This window comes from Balaenoptera physalus, assembly GCF_965194825.1.
Source record: "Balaenoptera physalus genome assembly, chromosome: 12".
NCBI lineage: Eukaryota > Metazoa > Chordata > Mammalia > Artiodactyla > Balaenopteridae > Balaenoptera > Balaenoptera physalus.
Genome location: NC_138897.1, coordinates 89,192,367 through 89,201,939, shown reverse-complemented (window position 1 = coordinate 89,201,939; position 9,573 = coordinate 89,192,367). Strand labels below are relative to the sequence as shown.

The following is a 9,573-nucleotide window of genomic DNA, read 5'->3' as shown; positions in this document are numbered from 1 at the left end:
GCGGCGGCAGCTGCGCCGCCAAAGCCCCGGGCCCCAGCGGCCCCCCACCCCTCACTCTCGCGCTCCCACACTGCCTCCCCCCTCCCGGGGGGAAGGCCTTTTAATTTATTTATTCTGCTGGGACTTAGGTGGGGGGCTTGGCTGGCGGGGGAGGGGGTCCCCCCGAGCTCTACCTCCCGCGGCTGGGGCTACCCTCCGAGCCCCGGCCGCCGCGGCGTGCGCCTGGGGCCTCCAAAACTGTTTCCAAACTGCCAAAACCGGAGGTGGGCGCGTGGGGGCTCAGGGGAAAGGGCTGGGTTTTGGGGTGTGTGTGTGATTGTGTGTTTGGACGCTGAGAGCCGTGAGGGGCGGCAAGGAGGCTCCAAGACGAGTTGCAATCGAGGTATCTCGGCTCCGGCTTCCTCTTCTGCCCCGCGACCCCCTCCCCCCGGAGCGGAGCTGGGGAAGGGAAACCAGGATTTTAACCAAATTAGCATTCACATTCCTGGGAGGATGCAGCCCTTGCCTGGACCTGGGTGATAGAAGCTTCTTTCTGTTTTTATTTTTGGAGAGGAGCGCCCTGTAATTGTGAACACATGCTTCTCTCCCCGCACCCCCCCCCCTTCCTCCAGTCACCGACGGAGGAGAGAGTCCCCCTTTTTTGCATTTATCTTTCCTTCCCCTTTCTTTATTAAAGGTCCGGGAGTAGCGGCGGCCAATCAGCGCGCGGCTTCCATTTTGTGAGTTCAACTCCAAGGCTCCCGGGCTTCGCGAGGACGCGTTTGTAGCCCCCTCTGCCTCTCCTGTCGGGCGGCCGAGGCGAGGAAGTCGCCTCGCTGGGGCTTCGTGGTGGTGTATTTCACATTGGGGCTCTTTTCGGGGTTTGTAATTTGGCCGTGGGTAGGTAATTGGCTGGAGCAGGGCGGCAGGGCGCGGCAGCCAATCAGCGCGCGGCTTCTATAGGGCTTGAGTTATTAGACGCTGCTCTCAAAACATCCTTCATCAGACACCAAGGAGAGGCCAACAGATGAGGGGAGCCATTTTTCTGCAATGGAATTAAATGGCCAAGTGGGTTTTTCCTTTGTTGCAAATGGGGAATGTTTTTCCTTTGACTCCACCATCCAGTTCAGGACGCCTCAGTGTTGTGTTTAACATTTGTCAACAGGCTAAAGGACTCACAATTGGAAGAATGAAGAAGACTTTTTAAAAAGATCTGGATTTTTCCTTATGACTTGGAATCCATCTTTGTCTTGTATAACTAGGTCATAGCACACCATTAATGTCAGCAGTTAACAATTTTGAATTCCAAAAAACCTAAGTAAACGACATATTTAATTTTTTTTCCTCTTTTTTTTTTCTTGGGTGGGTGGGGGGAGCTTGGAGCTGTCTTGATCTGTATTCTCTTGACTGAACAATAAATTTTTATATATATATAGTTTCCTCTATTAAACACTTAAACCTGGCCATCTTATTAACTCCTTCTGCTCTCTTTTTAACAAGGTAATGTTTTAAATGTATAGTTTTAGGACTAGCGAAATGGCAGCAACAAAAAATTGTAAGCAGTCGTTACTCTTTTAAGTTTTTAAAAACCTTTTACATTGTAAGTACCCAGTCCATTCTGTCCTTACGCAGTGCAGTTTTCATGTTAATGTTGCTGAGATGTCCTTAATTTTCTGAACCTTCATCTGCATGTATGTCTTTGTCGCTCTTGTCTAACAAAAGTTAAAATGCTTTTAGACGATTTTGCTTTTATACAGCTAGGGTTTTAGCTTTAAGCTTTTGAAAATGTTTACAGCAATAAATGCTAGTCAGCTTTCTTCCCAGTAACGTGTACACTTTCTTTGAAAATCGATCTATTTGAAGAAAAACATCTCTGTTTTTCTCGTCTTGGTGGGGGGGGGGGGGGAGTGAGGGAAAGGAAGACCTCTTTGTGTAAAGAGACTAAAGCCGTCACAGGAAACTAGATTAAAACTGGAAAACAAGTCCTAGCTGGTTCTAGCCAAACACCATCGTTAACTCGGGGGTATTTTCTATGGTGGTTGGGATGGCCGGTGCGTCTTTTGCCTTTTGTTTGATTTGACTGTGTATTTTCGCCTTTTGTCTCTTAATGACGGTCACACCATTGCTATATCCAGAGCAGTAAACAGTCCTCAGCGAAGCCGCCTTTTGCCAACCCAACCCTGGAAAATTTGCAGAAGTGGAAGGAGCAGAAAATGCCATGAGAGTGTAACTTTAAAAAGGTAACAACAACAAAAAAGACACCACCACTACCCCAAATATTCCCAACTAAACAATCCCCCTAAAAGATATTTTTTACAATAACACCTCCAAAACCTCCGCCCAGCTTGATCTTCCAGACTCCATGGCACCGGGCTGAGCGGGTAAGTAAAAAAAAAAAAAAACCAACAACAACAGAAAAAGTGCCTTTTACCCCTTCGAGGAAATGTTTTTTCGAGCAGGCCAAGGGCTGCAAATGTTTGGGAGCTGAGGGGAGAAGGTTTCTGGAGCTTCATGTTTGGCAGCCGGATCGGGGAGGGGTGGGGGGGTGGGGGAGTGGGGACGAGGAGGGCTCTTCAGACCCTTTTGCCCCTTCTGCCCCGGAGGCGAGAGGAAGGTCTCCCCAGCGACCTCGGGCATCCACGGAGCCGCCTCCGCTCGTCCTCCTCGCTTTTCTAGGTCTGAGCCTTGGTGGGAGAAGAAATTGAAGTGCTTTGGGGAAGGGGGGCACAAAAGCCGAGGAAACCTCTCCTTCCGGGCCTGGGGCCTCTTTCCCTTTTGATTGTGGGGGTCTCGCCCTCCGAAGCCGGCTTTTCGGGGCTCCGGGGTGCGCCTGCGCTTCCTGAGCAAAAAAGGACAAAAGGCCGGCGTCCATATTGGCACCATGACGCAGCATCTCACCCGCCTGCAGCCCGAGCGCTGCCTGTGCTCCCGGCCGCGCTCGCTCCTCCCTCCCAAACACGAGTTTTATTTTCAGGTTCAGAGCAGAGCCGCCGGCTGGGCCGGGGCCGGGGCCGAGGCCGAGGCCGGGGCAAGAGCCAGGGCGGGACTGCGGGTGGCTAATGGCGGCCGCTCTCTTCCTTCCTCCCTCCTTTCCCGGTTGTTGTTGGGAGCCCGGAGCAGGCGGTGGCCCCTCGGCCGGGCCGGGCCCCGAGAGCCCGCAGGGCACAGCGCCCCGGGTCGAGGCGTGGTCACGGAGGCCGTTTTGGGGGCCGCGGGCCTGGGGGCGTCGCGCGCCTTGGCTCTCGCGCTCGCCTCCGCCGGGCGAGGCGGTCAGACGGGCGCCATTTCGCGCGCCGCCCGCGGCTCGGGCGGTGGCGGCCGCCGCGCGCCAGGCGGGAGGAGGGAAGGAGGCGGCGGGGCCGGGGGTGGGGGGAGGGGAGGCCGCTGCGGCGCCGCCCGCGTTCCAGGCCTCCGCCTGCGGGGACGCCCCTGGCCCGGAGAAGCCTCGACGAAGAGCGCGGGTTCCGCAGCCCCCTCGGACCCCGCTCCCGACCTGGGGGCCCCCGCGGGCACGAGGAGGCCGGCGCGGCCGCGGGGTCTTTTCTCTTCCCTCCCGCGCGGGAGCCAGTAGCAAAGGGCCACGGGGCCAGTCGGGGCCTCGAGGCCGCCTCCTGACCCCGACCGGCTCCTCCAGAGGCCGCGGACTTCTTCCCCGCAGCCCGGCCCTGATACCAGGCCGTCTCTGCTGCCCACCCCGAGCCTCGGCACCCACGTCCGGCTTCCAACCGCCCTTTGATAGCCGAGCCCGAGGGGCGGGTGGGCCCCTTTTGTCCCCACTTGGGGCGTGAGGCCCTCACGCAGGCCACCGACGTCCCTAGGTGGCCGTCCAGGCACAGCCGGCCAGCCGGCGCTCTGGAGGGTGGGGTGGGGTTTGGGGCCTGGGAAAGCCGAGCGGGCCTTCCCCGGGATCCCCAGAGGCGGAGGGCTCTGGGGTAAACCCTCGCGTCTCCGGCCCTTCCTGGGGGAGGGGATGCGGACGGGGCGGGCCTTTGGAAATGCAGATGAGCCGCCGCCTGCTGCTCTGCGCCCGGGCTGAACCTTAGTGATTCATCCACACCCCCCTCCTATTCATTCTGGAGTGAGGGCCGCCTTGGCAGCTGGGAAGGGGGGAGCGGCATTTGTAAGGCTCCCCTTCCCTCATGGAGACCGTGTCCGGTTTGTGGCCATCGACGCCCTAAAACACCCTCCGATTTTTCCCCCCAGGATCATGACCGGAGAAGGGGCTCGGTACCCCCAGAGTGGACCGTCCTCCTTTGGACAGAAGCAGGCCTAGTTTGACTCTGACAGTCCTCCCACTAAGGTAGGTGTGAGCCCTTTCCCAGCCTGCGAGAGAGATTTGGGGGGCTTTGGCCTGGAGCCCAGGGAGGGCGGGCACCCCAAACCTGCTAGTCTGGTTCTGCAGCCCTTCCCCCACACAGATGTGTGGGACTGTGTGTGAAATCGGCTGCCTGCTGGGCCTGCTTGGTCCATCCATCCCCGCCTGTCAGCTTCCGTTGTCAGGAGTTTGGGGCGTGCAATTCTTTGTCATATTTAACAGCATAGGAGAGGCTGCACTTGCATGTATTAGGTTGGCTCAAAAGTTCGTTCGGGTCTTTCCATAACATCTTACAAAAGCCCGAACGAACTTTTTGGCCAACCCAGTATTTCCCAGTTGTGTGTTGTTTGGTGGGTGGAGTGCCCTGGATGCCTCTTCTGAAAGACACAGGCAGCTGCCAGGAAACCGGGCCCAGCCCTGGCCCTCCCTTCCGGCCCCCGCTGGGGGCGTGTGGGGTGACTGTGTGAGCTGGCCTCTTCCCCTCTGATGTCTGGCTGCTAGGGAGGTGAAGAACAGAAAGACCTGAGATCTGGGCCAGCTTTCTTTAAGAAAGAGGTTTCTTGACTCTTCCCCTTCCAGGGAATTCCCACGATTACACCTCACCCAGGGCCCCCCCACCCAACCAAAAAAAAGAAAAAGTCCTGTTTGTAGAACTGGACAAACCCGGATTTGAAACCTGGCTAGCCATTTTACCTGCTGTGACCTTGCGTAAGCAGCATAGACCCTCAGCCCCAGTTTCACCATCTGCACAGATTGTCAAAGTTGAGTGTGCAGCCGAATCACACGGGTGGCTCATTAGAATCGACTCCGAGGCCCGGTCCTTGAGTTTCTGATTCAGTAGGTGGGGCCTGAGAACTTGCATTTCTAACAAGTTCCCAGGTGATGCTGATGCTGCCTTGTGGAGACATTTTGAGAACCTTTGGGCCAGGTTACACCTGGGGTGTTGTGAGGACCCAAGCATGTGCGCTTGGAACCCCGACCTATTTCTAGGTGCGGAGGTGTCGCTTCGTAGTGATGGCAGCTCTCTGCTTATTCTCACGCAAGCTGACAGCATGCAGTGTCCCATTCTCTTTATCTCCAGGAAGCTCCGCAGCTGGAGACAGTGCGGCCCTTGCTCTGACCCCTCCCCCATATGATCTCTAGTTTGCGATTACTTTGATGAGCCATTTGGGTCCAGGTGCTGCTGATTGCGCCGCCTCCCTTGTTCGGGCCCAGACTTGACTTCCGGGTCTGATAGGCTCTGCTCACTTTTATCCCATCCCTCAGCTTGCGGGCTGGAGTGAGGACTGGGGGAGCCGTAGGGTTTGACCCAGAGGCTTTGTTGGGGGCGTGTTGGTGCTTAATCGAGGGAGGCTCTAAGGCAGGCAGCTGTGGGCTTGACTCTCCCCTGTGCTGGTTGACCTTGGGCGAGCCTCCTGTGTAAAGTGATGATAATGAAGCCTTGCCGTAAAGGGTGGAGGGCGGATTAAGTGCGATTAAGGGGGCCGGCCTCACAGGCTTCACACTAGTTGGCCCCCCTTCGGAGGTGGCTGCGGGGAGTGGTGCTGGGCTGTCTGAGAGCTCCTCCCCCAGCAGCCCACCTCGTAGCACGTGGCACAGCCTCAGGGCAAAGGGGAAGGCTGACATTCTGCAGGATGGGCGCCAGCTCCATTTTTACTCCAGTGTGTGAGGTGGGATGGTGGCCTTTCTTAAAGTTCACAGGCTGTTCCATGATGGGTCATGGTTTGGGGGGTGCCCCCCACCCGGAGAGTAACGTGACTCACCCAAGGTCAGGAGGTCACCACCGGCAGTCAGGATGAGATTCCAGGTGTCTTCCAGCCCAGCACCTGTGTCCATGGCACCCCCTCGCCCCAGCTGCTGGGTTATTCTGGGCTCCTGCCCGTGCTAGCTGTCTGCTGGCGTCACTGCCTGGGAGCTGGGAAAGCTATTTGGTTGAAAGTAACCAGCGTGGTACTCTTAGCTCCTTCTGGCTGCCATGCCTTGGCGCCATGAGGGTCTCCAGATAAGCTGGATTTGGTCCATGCTGTCTTTTGCTGGGGGCAAAGGGGGGTGCAGCCGACCACACCTGGCACCAGACTCCCTTCCCCCTACCCAGGGTGAGCACTTTGTAAAAGTTGGCGAGGCTCACATTATTAGTATCGTATGAGCCTTTCCCTCTTTCCACAGTCTGCCCCAATCCGGAGGTTTAAATTCGGCTCTGCCATTGATGAGTTCATTCAACTCCCTGAATTCTCAGGTGACCTTTCTGCTCCCTGAGAGTGTCCTGCATCCCTTCTGATAGAGTCCTTGGGGCTCCACGGGGCTGGGGTCTTTACCTCCCGTGGGCATTGGATAGTTAAATAATTGATTTAAACCTTTTCCTTCAGCAGCAGCTTGGAGGGTTACAGCCGGTTCCTCTGCTCCCGCCCTCGGACCAATTAGGGAACAGTGAGGTGCTCCACTGTGGTCCGGGTGTGATTCTTGGAAGGGAGAGGTGTGCCGATGACCTGGAAGGATCGTACCCCTTCCCGCTTCCTTTTCTTTTTCACCCACTCTAATTTCTTTGTCTGGCACGCCAGTACCTCCTAGGTGAAGGGAGGGGCGGGGCAGCCTATCAGTCCTCAGACTGCTTCCTCTGCCGAGAGGGTGGCTCCACCCACCGGTCACCCAGCAAGCTCGGGGCGGGGCTGCTCCTGGCGCCCAGCCGGTGGAGCCTGCCTGGAGAGGGCCACGCCAGCGGAAGGGCGGCCGGACCTGCCTTCCTACTGGACGCCAGGGCCCCGCCCCTTCCGGCCCATTGGCCGAGAGCCCAGGCGTGGAGTACGACCTTCTGGACCCCCTGGGTGGAAACAACCTCTGCCTGGACTGTGGAGATGGGCACCCCGCCATCTCAGAGGCTGCCTGCGTCCAGTGCCGTCTCCATCTGGCCAGTGACCTCGACGAGCTCCTACCCCTCCAGGAGTCGTGGTCTCCCCTGTGAACCAGGAGGAGGAGGTTGGCAGATAACCCTTGACCTGTCTCTGAGTCTGGCTTTGTGGAGGTATCTCTTTGTACTCCGGCGGTGACTCCCCTGACCCCACCACCAGATGTTGAGCCTGGAGAGAGTCCTGGGACAGGGATAGACAGCCTTGATCCCCCAGGCTGCGCTGGGCCACCTCCCATCCCTGGGACCTCAGAGGATGGTCAGTTACTTCTGTCTCACGTGGGGTGGATGACCCCTCAGGTGTGTAGTGACCTCCCAGAGTGTGCTGGGGCGCCAGGGAAGTGGAAGCTATTAGCATTGTTGTTAACATCCCCATCCTGACCTGTGCTGGCCAAACCTTGCCCTGACAAGACAGAAGTGGATCTGGCCCTACTTCTCTCTTGTGATCAGTTTGCCTCACTAGATCCCAGGCCTAGATGTGAGTGTCAACAGCTTTGTGGGAAGAACCAGTTTAAAGAATTTTTTCTTATCCTCCTAAATCTCTCCAGGAATTCCTGGTGAACAGAAGAATGGCACGGGTCCTCGGAACATTTTGCAGGTAAGGGAGTAGGGCTCCCCGGGCCTGTGTGTGTTCCCAGTGCCTCAGCTGGCCTGCCCTGGCCCAGCACCTCTAAGGAAGCTCCGAGCAGCTGGCCTGGCTGCTGGGTATTTTTAGCTCCAGATCCATCCCCTACACCACCACTGGAGCCAGGTCCAAATCAAACACGCTCCAGGCCGGGTGAGGCTGGGGCTCTGTGCCAGCCTCTCGGCCAGGCAGGGGTGGGTGGGCAGGCTGGGGCCAGTGTCAGCTGTCCTGCCTGGACCTGGGCCAGCCTGGGAAGACCTGCTTTCGTGTAAGTCATTTTTTCTGTTATAAGTTGAAATCCATTGGTTAGACAGAAAAGGTGGAAACCGAGGTCTGAGGATTTTGAGGAAAGTCAAGTGCCCTCTCCCTACGGGCTGGAGCAGTTTCCACAGTTTGCTCAGAGTGGGCTGACCCTTCTAAGTGAATTCTCTCAAGGCCCTTCCCAGATGAGGTAGTCTTACTCTCCCAGTCACTCCTGAGCTTCAGCGTACCTGATGTGAGGTCAGGCCTGTGCCTGGCTCAAAGGTAAGTGGTCCTCCCCTCCCTCAAAGCCCTCTTCCATCCTCCCTCTCCCTGAGTGATGGCTTCCTCCCCCTCCTCTCCTGCCAGCCCCAGGCTGCCACTGTGCAGAGATGGCCCCAGCCCTGTCCTCACCAACCAATCACAGCTCCCCCCTGGTCACCGGAAAGAGCTTTGGCTGGGCTCCTCTCCTGTTCAGAGCCTGTCTGACACCCATCTTGAGCCCAGTAGCCAGGCCTCTGTGATCTAACCCTCATCACCTTGACAACCATGTCTGGCCTCCCTCCTCACGCCCCAGCCACTGCCAAACCTGATGGGGTTTCCAGCCACCATGCATTTACTCAGGCTGGGTACCCATCCTACTTCCACTGGCCCTTCCTGCCAGCACTGCCAAGCTTAGTTCATGTGTTGCCCAGCTCTCAACCTTCTCTGAACCCCACAGGGGCTCCAGTGTCTGAATTGTTCTCATCTTGCAGACTCCTTTAGACTGCTTCCCCCAGGACTGAGTTCCTCCTCAGAGGCAGGAACACAATTGCCTCTCAATAAACGTGTGCTGCAAAGAAGGAATGAATGAATTGCTGTAAATTTGTCTAGGGGTGCTTGACCCAGCAGATGCCCTCTGGCCCGGTGACAGGGTAGGGCTTTCCACCTAAGAACCTGGAGCTGGGTCTTCTCTTCCCAGCTCTGGGCTCTTTGGGGGCTTCTGGGGGGCAGTCTCTGCTGCCATCTGGTGGTCAGATTATGCCTTGCATTTTCTGAAAACGTTGACCTGGCATTTATGGTATTGCGGGGTTGGCGATTTCCTTTCCGAAGTAAAGTTTACCTGATCCTTGCTGAGAACCTGAAAATGGGGAATCTTCTGGGTGGGGTGAGGGCAAGAAGATCCTGAATCCTGCCAGCCCTTCTCTGAGGAAACTTTCAGATGTCCTACCCCAGCTGGGAAAGATTCTGCTCTCTCACCTAGCCATGTCTCAGTGCCTGCCTGGTACATGCCTGCTCCTGGGGGTCCCTCTGCCACTCCTGACCACTGGCCTGGTTTGTGCAAAAGACAGTCCAAGGGAGGGAAGGGGTGGGAGGCAGGGGTTTCACCCAGCCGCCCTGATAGTACCTGGCCAGAGTGAATGCTCAATAAATAGCAGTTTGGGTGAGGGGGTTGAGGAGAAAGGTTGGGATGAAGGATATGTGGCTGCTGGCTGGAGAACACAAATTTCTTGGTGGGAGCAGGCTTATCAG

General features: G+C 57.0%; 1 protein-coding gene across 14 annotated transcripts in view; it reads left to right on the top strand.

Annotated features, from left to right (window-relative positions):
• The first annotated feature begins 88 nt into the window (after nt 1-88).
• Nucleotides 89-9,573, top strand: part of RHOF (ras homolog family member F, filopodia associated) — a 32,520-nt gene continuing 23,035 nt past the window's right edge. Inside the window, exons 1-5 of one of the 14 annotated variants that reach the window (XM_082418102.1) lie at nt 89-263; nt 677-719; nt 2,115-2,219; nt 4,183-4,279; nt 7,745-7,794. In XM_082418102.1, the coding sequence (XP_082274228.1) occupies nt 7,766-7,794 (29 nt within the window). In that variant the 5' untranslated portion in view covers nt 89-263; nt 677-719; nt 2,115-2,219; nt 4,183-4,279; nt 7,745-7,765. The other 13 variants (XM_082418103.1, XM_082418104.1, XM_082418105.1 and 10 more) reach the window with 13 other exon arrangements.